This window comes from Nicotiana tomentosiformis, chromosome 12 (genome assembly GCF_000390325.3).
Source record: "Nicotiana tomentosiformis chromosome 12, ASM39032v3, whole genome shotgun sequence".
In the NCBI taxonomy this organism is placed as follows: Eukaryota; Viridiplantae; Streptophyta; class Magnoliopsida; order Solanales; family Solanaceae; genus Nicotiana; species Nicotiana tomentosiformis.
This window is the reverse complement of record NC_090823.1, coordinates 99,485,423-99,499,991: the sequence shown is the minus strand read 5'-3', so window position 1 is coordinate 99,499,991 and position 14,569 is coordinate 99,485,423. Positions and strand designations below refer to the sequence as shown.

The following is a 14,569-nucleotide window of genomic DNA, read 5'->3' as shown; positions in this document are numbered from 1 at the left end:
AATGTGAAACAACTTCATGCTATATTAGCATGAAGTTTTAGCTTCAACATGAAACAACTTTATGCTACATTAGAATGAACTTTTGGCTTCAACGTGAAACAACTTCATGCTACATTAGCATGAAGTTTTAGCTTGTATTTGATTAAAACTTCAGACTTCAACGTGAAACAACTTTTTTTTATATCCTTCATGCATTAAATTTGAAGTTTTGAAAAGTTTTTGAAGATCTATAAGTGAAAACTTCATGCTATATCCGTCAAATAACTTCATGCAAGTGTGATTCTGAAGATGAATCTGGTTTAAGTTTCTGGTTTTTTATAAAGTTGCTGAGAGAAGAGGAGGAGATCTTTTTTCACGAATGAGGTTGCAGATCAAGCAATTAATGTGTGATGTAGGTTTTATATCTTTTGTCAGGGATATAACTGTCATATTATTATGAATTTTTTGTCAGTTGGTTATCAAATGAATAATTTTTAAAAATAGGGTACAGGTTAAAAGGTGGCACAAATATAGAGTAAGACTGCAAATCCCCTAAAATATCTTAGGTCGACTTGCCTTTTTCAGGCACATGAAAGTAGATTTTGAGGCAGACAACCAATATAATGGAAACAAACGTGTACTTAAGTTAGGAAATAAAATTGGACCACTCTTATATATGCCCTTCTCTGCTAATAGTAATGCAACAAAAAAAAATTATACGAATTGATAGTAGTCGTGGCCTCCTTCATTCCCTTTCTTTATGTAACGAAAAGAAGCTGGACACGATATTTGTGTTCTTTTTTTCTGTGACATTAATTGGTTCTGTGTGGCTCTCTTTTCTTATCCCTACTACTACAAATATTTCTCCTATAAAACTCATGATTTATATTACAACGTCTTAGCATAGAAATGTCTAACCAAGTGAATTCTGTCCAGCAATGGCCAGAATTCATATTACCCAACTCGTTGTATACCGATAATATTAGAGAACTCCATACAGAAATTGAACATAAATGGGATATGTCGCGACGATCAGCGTGCCAGATTGCAGCAGGAAGGGCACTGTGGAGGCATGTGATAAATGATCCACTAGCTGAGTTACTAGCAGGAGAGACATACCTCAAAAGCTTGTATGAAAAGATTAAGAGGGATTGTCTTAATAATGCAACAGAGGTTTCTGGTGTAATGATTGCTGTTAGAACACTATGGTTTGATAAACAAATTGAAGCTGCTCTTAGTTCCTTTGATGGTGGAGCAACACAAGTTGTCCTTCTTGGAGCAGGTAGGTGATAGAAAAGGATTTAACTTATATATGCTGGCCATGTAAATTTATTCATTTTGCATATACTAGCATGTTTAATTTCCAGGTTACGAATCCCACTTTTGATGAACAGTTACCTATAGTTATATTTTAAGTGACCTGATAGTGTAAAAGTTCTTTTTGTACTGTCTGTTGGGCTAAAATAACTTAAAGATACTCTTAACATAGTGTGATACTGTCCGCTTTGGACCAAGCCCGCACGATTTTTCTGAGAAGGCCTCACATCATTAAGTGATCTCTATACCTTATAGGCAGACTCCCAATCTTTTCAGCTTCCAATGTGGGACTTTGTTCGCACACCCAATACTGTCATATAGAAGTTAAACTAAGACAAAAGTTAAACTAAATCAACTAGTATGTCTTACTACCAAACTAGTAAGAGTCGGCTAAATGAATCTTTCATATCTTTACATGCTATTCGGACCACTTTCATTCCAGTGCAGGTAAAGAAACTTTTCCTCTATGGTAAACTAGGAGATGTATCAAACTAATCTCTCTGTTGCATCTTAGGCAAAAGATATATGGATGTGTTCCTTCTTGCAACTCAAAGACAATTTCTTATTGGTTAGTAAACTTGTAGTGACTCATCATGAACTAATTAACTTCAAGTATGAGTATGTTAGTCATTCTATTACAAAATTAACAGACCAATGATTCTGCAAAGACTCAGAACATTAATAAGATGCCATGTTCCAGCTTTTGATCAACCAAAAAGCTAGACGTTAACCAGGTAAGGCACTAATCTTATCAACTAATAAAACTGTTGCGAAAGCCGAATATATAGAGAGTGATTAAATCACAACTACTATATCTAAAGGTAGCTAATAAATAGTAAATGAAACAATAATAAAATGAACACCAGAAATTAACGAGGTTCGGCAAAATTTGATTTTTGCCTAGTCCTCGGACACAATCAACTAAAATTTATTTCACTCCAAAAATACAAGTGAAATACTACAAGAGAGAAAGAAGATTCAAATGCCTTAGGAGATAAGAAGGCAAGTGAGAGATGTTTACAAATGAACAAAACCCTTGCTATTTATAGAAGGGAAATGACCTTAATAATGTCATGCATGACATCATATTAAGTGTGAACATGCAATGTAAATGCATGAAAAATGCATCTACCAATTTCTTCCTAAAAGGAGGCTTCAAATATTTACACTAGTTCACATTAATCTTGTCAAAATTCAACAAATCTCCACCTTGGCAAGATTCCACTTTTGCAATTTTCTCTTACTGATAAATTTTGATTGTGTCTTCAACTCCAATCTTCAAAGTTCAACAATGTTGATCAAGTTTAAACAATGTTGAAACTTGATCGCAGTCACTACTTTTGTTAGCATATCAGCATGGTTGTCTGTAGTCCGAATTTTCTGCACCATGACTTCACCTTCTTCTATAATATCTCGTATAAAGTGATATCGAACATCAATGTGCTTCGTCCTTGCATGATAAATTTGGTTCTTTGCTAATTGGATAGCACTCTGACTATCACAAAATAGTGTGATATTTTCTTGACCAATACCAAGATCTCTAAGCAATCCTTGAAGCCAAATTGCCTCCTTTACAGCCTCTGTAATTGCCATGTACTCTGCCTCAGTAGTAGACAAAGTAACCGTTGACTGTAAAGTAGACTTCCAACTAAGTGGTGCATTTGCAAAAGTGAAAACATAACCAGTAGTTGATCTATGCTTGTCCAAATCACCCGCATAATCCGAGTCACAATATCCAACCAGATACTGACTATCTTCCTTCTCAAAAATCAATCCAACATCTACAGTATTATAAATATACCGTAGAATCTATTTCACAGCTTGCCAATGCTCCTTTCCTGGACCATGCATATACCTGCTTACAACTCCGATAGCATATGAAATATCAGGTCTTGTATAAACCATTGCATACATCAAGCTACCAACGGCATTCGCATATGGCACTCTTGACATATACTCTCGTTCAGCTTCATTCTTCGACGACATAGCAGCACTAAGCTTAAAGTGAGGAGCAAGAGGAGTGCTAACTGACTTCGTGTTCTCATTCATGCCAAATCGATCTATTACTTTCTTCAAGTATTCTTTTTGAGATAGATAGAGTTTCTTTGAATGTCTATCTCTTTTTATCTTCATGCCAAGAATTTTCTTTGCCTCACCTAAATCCTTCATCTCAAACTCCTTTCTTAGTTGAATCTTCAACTTCTCAATTTCCTCTTGACTTTTGGAAGCTATCAACATATCATCAACGTATAGGAGAAGATCTATGAAAGATCCATCTTCAAGCTTGCGCACATACACACAATGATCATATTTGCTTCTTCTGTACTTCTGCCGCAATATAAACTTATCAAATCATTTGTACCATTGTCTAGAAGATTGTTTCAATCCGTACAATAATTTTTCAAGTTTGCACACCATATTTTCCTTTTCAGCAACTTTGAATCCTTCTGGCTGAGTCATATAGATTTCCTCTTCCAAGTCTCCATGTAATAATGCAGTTTTTACATCTAACTGAACTAGTTCCAAATTTAACTGTGCTACCAAAGCCAACAAAACTCTAATGGATGAGTGTTTCACAACTGGAGAAAACACCCCATTGTAATCAATTTTCTCCTTTTGAGCGTACCCTTTGGCCACCAATCTTGCTTTGTAGCGAACATCTTCTTGGTTAGGAAATTCTTCTTTCTTTGCAAATACCCATTTGCACCTAATTACTTTCTTGCCCTTCGGGAGATTGGCAAATTTTCATGTGCAATTCTGATGAAGGGACTGCATTTCTTCATCCATGGCAATCCTCCACTTATCTTCTTCTGAACTTTGGATTGTGTCTTTATAAGTGGTAGGAACACCATCAGCTACAATTGAGGCTGCACAAGCCACCGTCTCTATGAGACAAACATATTTCTTTATTGTTCTTTTTGGCTTGTTGGTTGCTATTGATTCAAGTTGTTGTTGGGGTTCCTGAGTTGGAATTTCCCCTTCCACTGACTCTTCTTCCAGGGAAAAATATTCTATTGTTTCCTCGTTTTCTCCCTGTGTTGGGAAAATTAATTTTCCCTCAAACTCCACCTGCTTTAAAGCACCATCAGTTTGTTTGACATCTTCAAATGTCACCTTAGCTGTTATGGCAGATACATCAAAGGTAACATCTCTGCTGAATATAACTTTTCTTGTCTCTGGACACCATAATCGGTATCCTTTGACTCCAGAATTAATCCCCATAAATATAGCTTTCTTTGCCCTCGTATCCAATTTTGACTCTTTCACATGATAGTATACAATTGAGCCAAGCACATGCAAAAAATTATAATTTTTATCAAATTTTCCATACCATTTTTCAAATGGTGTCTTGCCTCCAATAGCGGCAGATGGTAGACGATTAATGAGGTAGAATGCATATGTTATTGCCTCAGCCCAAAATTCTTTGCCCAAGCTAGCATTGGACAACATACACCGAACCTTCTCCAGCAAAGTCTGGTTCATGCGTTCTGCCACTCTATTCTGTTGTGGTGTATTTCTAACGGTGAAATGTCTCAAAATGCCATCATCTTCACAAATCTTATTGTAAAGATCATTTTTGTATTCTCCACCGTTATCTGTGCGAAGACACTTTATCTTTTTGCCTGTTTGAGTCTCTATCATCGCCTTTCATTTGAGAAAAATTTTCAGCACCTCATCTTTGGTTTTTATAGTATATACCCACACTCTCTGGGAAAAGTCATCAATAAAGGTTACAAAATAGTATTTCCCACCTAATGAAGGTATTTTGGAAGCACCCCAAACATCAGAGTGAACATAATCCAAAATACCTTTAGTATTATAGATTGCTGTTCCAAATTTAACCCTTGTCTGTTTCCCCTTGACACAATGCTCACAAAATTCCAAATTGCAAGTTTTTACTCCTTTTAACAATTCTTGATCTGATAAAATCTTCAAGGATTTTCCTCCGGCATGTCCCAAGCGCATGTGCAATATCTTGGTTGCTTCTGCCTCATTGTCATCACTGGATGTCACTGTTGCTGTCCCAATAACTGTACTATCGCGATAATGGTACATGTTATTATTTCGCCGAATTCCCTTCATTACCACTAGTGCACCAGAGCATATTCTCATTACCCCATTTTCTACAACGACTTTGAGCCCCTTTGACTCTACGGCTCCTATAGAAATGAGATTTTTCTTCAATTCTAGTACATATCGAACATCTGTTAATGTTCTGATCAATCCATCATAGTTCCTGTATCGGATTGAACCAATACCATATGTGGTAAGAGGATTTTTATTTGCGGTGTGAATAACTCCACATTCTCCTTCTTGAAAATCAACGAGCCAGTCCTTGTTGGGACACATATGATAGCTACAAGCTGAATCCATCAGCCATATGTCAGATGGTTTAAATGTCTCAGTTGTAACTAGTGAGAAATCAGAGTCATCACAATCAGCTACATTTGAATCCATGACAACCTTTCCATTGTTAGGTTTGGCCTTGTTTTTCAACTTTGGACAGTCTTTCTTCCAATGCCCCTTTTCTCGGCAAAAGGCACATTCATCTTTGCTGGGTCTGGATCTTGACTTGGATCTTCCTTTCTTCGTTCTCATATGATTTTGAGAATGACCTCTCACGACCAGTGCTTCTCCTTCTCCACTCTTTTGTTTTTCTCTCTTTCTTTGTTCATAGCTGTACAAGGCAGGACAAATTTCTTTGAGAGACACTTCATCATTCCCATGAAGTAGAGTAGTTTCGAGGTGCTCGTACTCATCGGGAAGTGAACTTAATAACATTAAGGCCATATATCCATCACTAAAAATCACGTCCATATTCTGCAAATCTGTCGCCAACTTATTAAAGCTGGTGATATGACCATTCATTGTAGTACCAGGAACATATGTGAAGCGTAATAGTCTTTTTTTCATGTAAAGTTTATTTTGACTGTTTTTCTTCAAGAATTTATCCTCCAACGCATTCCACAATTTACTTACAGAAGTTTCTTTTGTGTATGGATACTTCTGTTCTCTTGCGAGGTAAGGTCGAATGGTACCACAAGCAACATGATTGATAATCTTCCAATCTCCTTCTCCGATATTGTCTGGTTTCTTTTCTTCTATGGCAATATCTATCTCTTGTTGAAAAAGGACATCAAGAACCTCAGCTTTCCACATCCCGAAATGTCCTGACCCGTCAAAAATTTTAACTGCAAATTTTGCATTTGACATAATTCTTGTCATAAGCGAAGATGCCAACGACGTATTACTGACACCCGATGTGGACTCTTCATTTTTATTATCTCCCATTTTTGCTACAGATACTATTTATTTGATGACAGTACAAAACACCAAAGTAATTCTTTTCTGATATGGAAGTTCAGACTATGCTGCAACCATAGAGCATACTAAGATAGAACATTGGCTCTGATACCAATTGTTGCGGAAGCCGAATATATAGAGAGTGATTAAATCACAACTACTATATCTAAATGTAGCTAATAAATAGTAAATGAAACAATAATAAAATGAACACCAGAAATTAACGAAGTTCGGCAAAGTTTGATTTTTGCCTAGTCCTCGGACACAATCAACTCAAATTTATTTTACTCCAAAAATACAAGTGAAATACTACAAGAGAGAAAGAAGATTCAAATGCCTTAGGAGATAAGAAGGTAAGTGAGAAATGTTTACAAATGAACAAAACTCTTGCTATTTATAGAAGGGAAATGACCTTAATAATGTCATGCATGACATCATATTAAGTGTGAACATGCAATATAAATGCATGAAAAATGCATCTACCAATTTCTTCCTAAATGGAGGCTTCAAATGTTCACACTAGTTCACATTAATTTTGTCAAAATTCAACAAGAACTGCAGTCATTCACACCCTAGTGACTGGTAATAAGCAATCTCTACAATCTATAAACGGGTCATGACTATTTAAATTGAAACATTCAACTGGATTCGACATACGTGATGCAAAATTTACTTGCTTTGAGTTATCGCAATAACTAGGGAGTTTGAACTATGAATTGATGGAGTATCCCAATATAAGTGTGCATTTTACTCCAAGCATTCTCAGTTCCTCACCGAGGGAGAACCTTGGCACAATGGCAAGAGTTGTCATTGTTGTGACTAGGAGATCTTCCCGTGGAAACAGTCTCTTGCAACAAATGCAAGATAAGGCTACGTACAAAAGACCCAATGTATTCTGGCCTTTTCCTAAACTTGGTGCATTAGCGAGAACTTAGTGTATCGATCTGGCATTTTATATGCTTTCTACCCCTGCAATTATTTGAATAGGGACAGTACACAACAGACCAATAATATCAATCTGCTTATCTACAGGTATGGATACAAGGGCATACCGCTTAAGTTGCTTGAAAGAAAGTGATATTTTTGAGGTTGATTTCCCAGAGGTCTTGCAGATGAAAATTACTGTTCTAAAAGAAGCAAGAAATGATCAAAAACACCCGATGATGACATCAAAATCACTGAAGAGAGTGGCAGCTGATTTAAGAGAAAAGGATTGGCTTAAAAAGCTTCAATCATCAGGATTAGAACTAAAGAAAAATACAGTGTGGGTATTAGAAGGCATCCTCTACTATCTATCACATTCTCATGCAATGGAAGTACTCAATGTTATCGCTAATAACTGTGCCTCTGCTCATACAGTACTTTTAGCAGATTTCATGAACAAGCAATCAACCAAAATGTGCAGCTCCATTTTCCATTTCTATAGTGATTGGCCTGATCTGTTATTGCCATCACTAGGATTTTCTCAAGTTAAACTTTGTCAGATTGGTGATCCAGATGCCCATTTCGGGCTGTTGCATAATCCACTAAATTTGTTCAACAAGTTGCGCAGCTTGCCACGGTCAATACAAACTCATCCTGATGATGGAACACCGTGTTGTCGGTTGTATTTGCTTCAGGCTTCTGGAGCACCACCTATTTAAACTATTCTTTGAATCGTGTTAATTGTTACTAATGGTGTTTACTGATAAGCCTAATTTTCTAGCTAGATTAGAAGTAGGCAACATTATTTATTGGTGCCTTGTGGCACTACTGAAACAATTTGAACTAGTGACCATGTCATTCAAGCTATGTTTACTATATGAATGTTTTATTCTTCATATCTAGATAATACTAAACTTAAATATGTGGTGTATCACATATTTGCTTTAGGATTAATCAATCAACTATGGGTCAATCAAAAAACTTAGTTGGGGGTTCATTAGAGTAGAAGAAATATTTTTCTCATATTGATGAAGCAGCTAAGAATGGGAAAAGTACCTCATACAAATCATGATTCAGTTGAAAATATGATATCTCATATTTATGTAGACATGGTCCCATTGAAGTAGTCAAGAGTTTCAATTATAGCTAATCACTTTGCACTACAAAGTTGTAGTAGTATATCGCGCTGATGAGAACTCTGCATAATCCTTATCATTCTGCATTCAAATAGGCACTTTACTACAGATTTTACTTTTGAGACAACATATTGTTTACTATTACAGTGAAAGTTACGTACGTTGTATGTGACATGGTCATTTTATTAGCTCAGCTTATTATGATAGAATTGTGCAGCAGACTTTTGAAAAAAAAAAAAAAAGAAGAAGAAAAACAAAATCATGAATTCGTTAGTATCACCATTTGTCTGCTACAAAAGAACCATAGCCATGAAATAAGTACCAAATTGACTTCTGTTTTGAGAAGTCTATTATCGGAGGTAGGAGTGGCAAACAGGCGGGTCGGGTTGGATATGGTTCGGATAAAAAACGGATAAATTATTCGATCCGACCCATATTTAATACGGATAAAAAACGGGTTAACCGACGGATAATATGGGTAACCATATTATCCATGGCTTCATGAATATGATCACTTTTGGGAGAATTCCTAATCTCCCAAACTTGAGGAACCCCCAATTTGAGGCTTTACAAATATAAAAGTTAAACTCATTAGTTATCCATTAGTTATCCATTGGTTATCCACTTTCTAAATGGATAATATGGTTCTTAACCATATTTGATTCATTTTTAAAAAATTCGTTATCCAAGCAATTTTTTAGTGGATAATATGGGTGGTTAACTGTTTTCTTTTAACCATTTTGTCACTCCTAATCGGAGGTATTCCGTTGTATTAGAAGTTACTTGAACATCAATTTCTTATGCCACGCCATTAGAGAGCCAAAAGACATGCAACGATGAACGGGAAAAAATGTTGTCTAGAGAAATTTCTGTCAAATTTCTTCCTCTCGTCCCAGACGTCAAGAGTGTACGCAGATCTGTTGTAAGCGATGTTAATATTTATATAAGAGTGTAAAATAAATAACGTTAATCATCAGTCTTAAGGTAGTGGTGTCATTTTATGCTTACTATTTGTCCTGTTTAGACTAAATTATTCAGCTGCTGAGTCTCTGGCTGAGAAAGCCATCCAAAGTAAAAGATAAAAGCTCAGCTCAACAATGAAGAGATGGAGATGCGGGGGATCGAACCCCGTGCCTCTCGCATGCAAAGCGAGCGCTCTACCATTTGAGCTACATCCCCTTTTGCTTTACCTTTAGCTGCTATAACAATTAGTCTTCTTTCACCTGGAACTTGCAAACTACTCCTACCTTGTTCTTTTTTTATCGCTACTTATTTGTTCTTTCACTTTCGTAAATTGCAGTTCAGAAAATTGTGGATAACTTTTCATTACGGAGCAATGACGAGTTTCTTTAATGTGATTATGAAATTTCAAATAATCATGTGTTACGCTTTTTGGTTCAGCAATTTTTTCAAAAATGAAAATATCACCTTTTTTATTTGCTTTTGTCTTGAATTTTGATGGATCTCATTAGCCGTTATATGCTCACATCTTAAGGTGCTGATTCTACCAGTCAAAGACAAACTTGAGCATGTACTCGCCTAATAAACATAATAGGCCTGGTGAAGAATATATGTTACATGATTCTCTCTTTTTCTGAATAGTGGCAGATTTAGTATTTAGACGTTGTGAATTTTAAGTCGAAAATCTAACTCTCCTAATGTACTTTTTTCCCCACATATATAAAGGGTTTGATACCGAATCATTGATACATGTTGTATTGAGTTTCTTGAACTTATTTAGTCCACCAAGGGATTTATAGTTCAATTGTATCACTTTTTTTCATGCAATCTCAATATATGAGATGTTGAAACTGTAAATCTAGATTATATAGTGCAGACTCTAGACACAAGTTGTATGCTTGTTATCCATCACATCTGTATTTTGCACACAACCAAGGAACATAGTTTACAGAGTAAAGAGGGGAATACAAAGGACTGAACATCCTTTAATATCAACTTTTTTGTCATCAACACGCCTAACAGGATAAACTTTTGAAAGTTTACAAAGACGAGAGCATTTGTAGCCCATCAAAAAAACGAAAAGAAGAAAAACAGAATACATGTACATGGTGTAACGACATTTTCAAAAATACTAATCCAATTTGATAGGCTGCACAGAGAAGGAAAGAGTTTACCTACCGTATGACAATTCATTCTTGCGTGTAGCACGTGGACCCATGTATCCGTAATGATCATAGAATGGCCGCTCATGTAATAAAAAATCAAAAGCCCTGATACTTACAAAACCATTGTCTGCAGAAATGCATTTGGCATAGGTTAACTGCAAATGATGAGATACCTTTGAACTCACAGGATGGCTAGTTCATGTCCTGTCTTTCTATATCTAGTGTTTCCTGAGGTTCGGGGAAAATCTCACTGGATGATCTCTTACACGACGATGAATGTTCATTCCCACTGCTATGAGAATGAGATCCTACTCGTCCTGACTGTTTTAGGTAGTTCATACCCTCTTTGCTTGTTTGGCCACAGGCATTTAAACTATCTTGAGAGCTATGGTGCCAACTACCAAGAAAAGCAGCACTCCACGATCGCCTCAATGAAGTTGTCTGTAGCCTTGTAGAGTTGAAACTTCCTTCCCTAACAACCTTGAAAGGGTTCTCTAGTGCTTTTAGGACGCGTCTCATTTCAGGACGTTTGGAAGGCCTCGGATGAAGACATGCTTTGGCTACTATAGCTACAGCCCACATCTCTTCCAGTAAGTCCTCATCTAGAATTAGAGATGGATCGACGATGTTGGCCACTAATTCTTTCTCCCGTATAGTGATGAAAGGAAGAAATTTGTCCAACCACTCCTTGGTTGAGGCATCATCTGACTGGCTTATGCCAACCTTACCAGTTACAAGCTCGAGTAAGACCTTCCCGAAACAGTATACATCATAAGTGCAACTTGTAAATGAAGATTCTGTTCATGCATAGGGCCAGCATAAGAAGTTGGAATAATAACTCTAAAATCCAACTATACGGTTTTACGAAAAGAATATTACATACCAGCAGTGTCTCCCTCAGGATTCCTGTATATTGTCAAGAAGAAATGTCTTAGAACATTGAACAAAAAGCAATATGAAGAAGAAGTATTCAGAGTCTGTGGAATCTAAATACATGAACTAACTTTTGTCAAATACATTAGGTAAAATTTAAGGCTATTACATATCTGACAAATCGGGAATTAGAATTACTAAACATTTACTAGGAGTAGTACTAGAACTTGTTTTCCTCAGTTTTCCAACTTGCAGGCCTATATTACGAAGGTTAATCAAAATGATTCGACAGACAAGCAGGAGCATCACAAGGCTAGTCAGCAACTTAGAAACAGCATTTTTAAAGCTAGTATTGAGAATGCCTTCCAAATCTTGCAAAGTTTAAAGAAAGACTCAATGGGTAACTGGGCATGAAACATGTACACATTACATAAAAGCATTCATAGTTTCTAAAAGGAAATGCTATAATTATAAATGGCAGGAAAGACGACACAACTTTAACATATATTTAGAAATTACTTACTTTGGCATGCGGAAGAAATTTGTGATCAAATTGTGATTATCACCTTCCTGTGTACACACTTCGCTCAAACTTCCCAGCCTTACTTCAAATCTATCGTCGAGAAGGATACTGCTAGCTTGAACATCTCTTCAACCAGAAAATACAGAATATAATTAGCTTACTTTACAATAACTGAACTTAATAATGGTTCTGTTACAGCCAAAAATAGAGTATATCATCATTTGAAGAGAAAAACAAGAATGCCAAAATGTGAAAGAAACAAATACCTGTGAACAAGGGGAGGATTACACTCATGGTGTAAATAAGCTAAACCTTCTGCAGTTCCTATTGCAATTTTTAATCGTGTTATCCAATCCAAAGACTGTCGATTTTCGTCTTCTAAATCTGTATCCTTGGACAACAAACTGAACAAATCTCCATTGCGCATATATTTGTAGACCAAGAATTTCTCATTCTCAGGCTCTAAGCAGTGGCCCAATAAAGGGACAAACCTATGGTGTGTTATCCAGTTTAACAAATCCAACTCCAGCTTGTATGATTCTTTTTCAGACTGAAGTAAACTAACTTTCTTGATAACTATGGGAACAACGCCTTCCAATATTCCCCGGAAAATGTCTCCAGTGTAACCGTGCTTGATAAGGTTTTTTTCATTGAAGTTGCTTGTGGATTGGAGTATCTGTTCATAGGTAAATGATTCGACCGAACCAGATATTTCACTAGAGAACTTCACAGGTGCCTGATTATCTCCTTCCACGACAGGACTAACGTTCGAATTGCATCTTTCATTTGAATTTCCTCTGTAGCATATCTTCAAAAACAATAGAATGGCTAATGCCAAAAGCATAAGAACCCCAAGCCCACCAAAAACTCCAACCATTATAAGAAGGCGCGTATGCCCCCTCTTTGAAGGTCTTTCTGCTGGAGTTTGGCTTGTGCCATTGGTGCCGCCATTGACAAAAACTAGACCCCTATCAGCATAAAATTTACGACAATCTTCTGAACTCCTCTGATTCAAAGACCCTGTAAAGCAATTACTCACAACTTGAATGCCAGAAATAGTTGGTGCTAATCCTTGAAAATAGTTGTTGGACAGATCAATTGATTGAAAATTCTGAACATCAAATGTCACATTTCCAAAGAAGAGATTATTTGAAAGGTTATATGAAGCACTATTGGCACTAAATAAGGTAACATTTGAAACCACACCAGTGAAGTTGTTCCCTGAAATATCAAGAATCCTAAAGTGGGACAATGACCACAAAACATCAGGAATTTCGCCTGCGAATCGATTCCAACTGAGAACTATATACTCCAGTTGAGAAAGATTTGAAAACAAGGTACCAGGCAATGCACCCTCTAGTTCATTATTTCCAATTAACAATTTCCTTAAATTTCTCAATCTTGATAAATCTTCTGACAATGACCCTGACAAGTAATTGTAGCCAAGATCAAGTTCTACTAATTGAGAAAGATTTGCTAGCTGAGCAGGAATATAAGAACTCAGACTATTATTGGATAAGTTGAGAAACTTAAGGCCATGAAATGAACCAAATTCAATAGGGATTGGACCAGACAAAAAATTTGAAGACAAATCAAGAACAGTGAGATTCCCAATATCTGAAAAAGAACTTGGAATTGAACCTGTGAGTGAATTACCAGAAAGATTAAGAGCCTTTAAAGAACTTAACTTCCCAAATTCTGTAGGAATAGTACCTGTAATTGAATTACTAGACAAAGATAGAGAAGTAAGTTTACTTAAACTTCCAAGTGATGGTGGAAGTGAACCGAGAATTGAGCTTGAACTAAGATCAAGTTCTTGGAGCTGAGTTAATCTTTGACCAAACCAATCTGGAATTGGACCAAGGAGAATGAAACCTGATGAGTTAAAGGATGTCAACTGAGTAAAATTGGCCAAAGAATCAACAGCAAACTGCGGAAACAAACTTCCTTTGTGACTTCTTCTTAGTCCAGTTAACTTTATACTTGTAACTTTGCCATTGGTGCAGCCAATTCCAGTCCAATTGGAGCAGGGGTCTGATTTTCTTGGCCAATCTCTAGCTCTGATGCCCAAAGATGACCTGAGATTCAGCAAATCTTGATGTTCCAAGTTGGAACTCAGTTGGTTCTGCTTAGCTAACACTGAGTAAAAGAACAAGAGAAAAAGAGCAGCCTTGAACTGGGTTCCCATGAAATCTTGTAACAGACTTTTTTTGATGCAGAGGTCTTATTATATACTGTGAAAACTATGTTTCCATTTTCATATTTCCAACAGTTGTTTCAAGAACCTTTAAATATAGATACTTTAGATGCTCAATGCTCCTTTCCAGTGTGTCATGCAAGTACAAATACAAGCTTTTCTACCCTCCAACGTTTTGTCTCTTAAAATG

General features: G+C 36.4%; 2 protein-coding genes and 1 non-coding gene across 3 annotated transcripts; 1 reads left to right on the top strand and 2 right to left on the bottom strand.

The window, feature by feature from the left end:
- The first annotated feature begins 685 nt into the window (after positions 1-685).
- Positions 686-8,420, top strand: LOC104108251 (uncharacterized). The gene is made up of 2 exons (XM_009617238.4): positions 686-1,261; positions 7,633-8,420. The coding sequence occupies exons 1-2, from the start codon at positions 889-891 to the stop codon at positions 8,241-8,243; spliced, it is 984 nt and encodes a 327-aa protein (XP_009615533.1). The 5' UTR covers positions 686-888; the 3' UTR covers positions 8,244-8,420.
- Positions 8,421-9,766: 1,346 nt separating this feature from the next.
- TRNAA-UGC (transfer RNA alanine (anticodon UGC)) lies at positions 9,767-9,839 on the bottom strand. Its single transcript has one exon. It is a non-coding gene; the product is annotated as a tRNA-Ala (tRNA).
- A 735-nt stretch (positions 9,840-10,574) lies between these two features.
- On the bottom strand, positions 10,575-14,565 carry LOC104108250 (probable LRR receptor-like serine/threonine-protein kinase At2g16250). The gene is made up of 4 exons (XM_009617236.4): positions 12,449-14,565; positions 12,183-12,308; positions 11,670-11,692; positions 10,575-11,583 (listed from the first exon to the last, which is right to left on the bottom strand). The coding sequence occupies exons 1-4, from the start codon at positions 14,368-14,370 to the stop codon at positions 10,979-10,981; spliced, it is 2,676 nt and encodes an 891-aa protein (XP_009615531.1). The 5' UTR covers positions 14,371-14,565; the 3' UTR covers positions 10,575-10,978.
- Positions 14,566-14,569: the final 4 nt, after the last annotated feature.

What these genes read in the sequence shown, in the direction of transcription:
- LOC104108251 (XM_009617238.4), top strand. Translation starts at nt 889, where the DNA reads ATGTCTAACCAAGTGAATTCTGTCCAGCAATGGCCAGAATTCATATTA. An exon ending in AGTTGTCCTTCTTGGAGCAG is followed by an intron (nt 1,262 to 7,632) that starts GTAGGTGATAGA and finishes GCTTATCTACAG; the next exon opens with GTATGGATACAAGGGCATAC.
- LOC104108250 (XM_009617236.4), bottom strand. Translation starts at nt 14,370, where the DNA reads ATGGGAACCCAGTTCAAGGCTGCTCTTTTTCTCTTGTTCTTTTACTCA. An exon ending in AATTTCTTCCGCATGCCAAA is followed by an intron (nt 11,693 to 12,182) that starts GTAAGTAATTTC and finishes GACAATATACAG; the next exon opens with GAATCCTGAGGGAGACACTG. An exon ending in TCCTGAGGGAGACACTGCTG is followed by an intron (nt 11,584 to 11,669) that starts GTATGTAATATT and finishes ATGCATGAACAG; the next exon opens with AATCTTCATTTACAAGTTGC.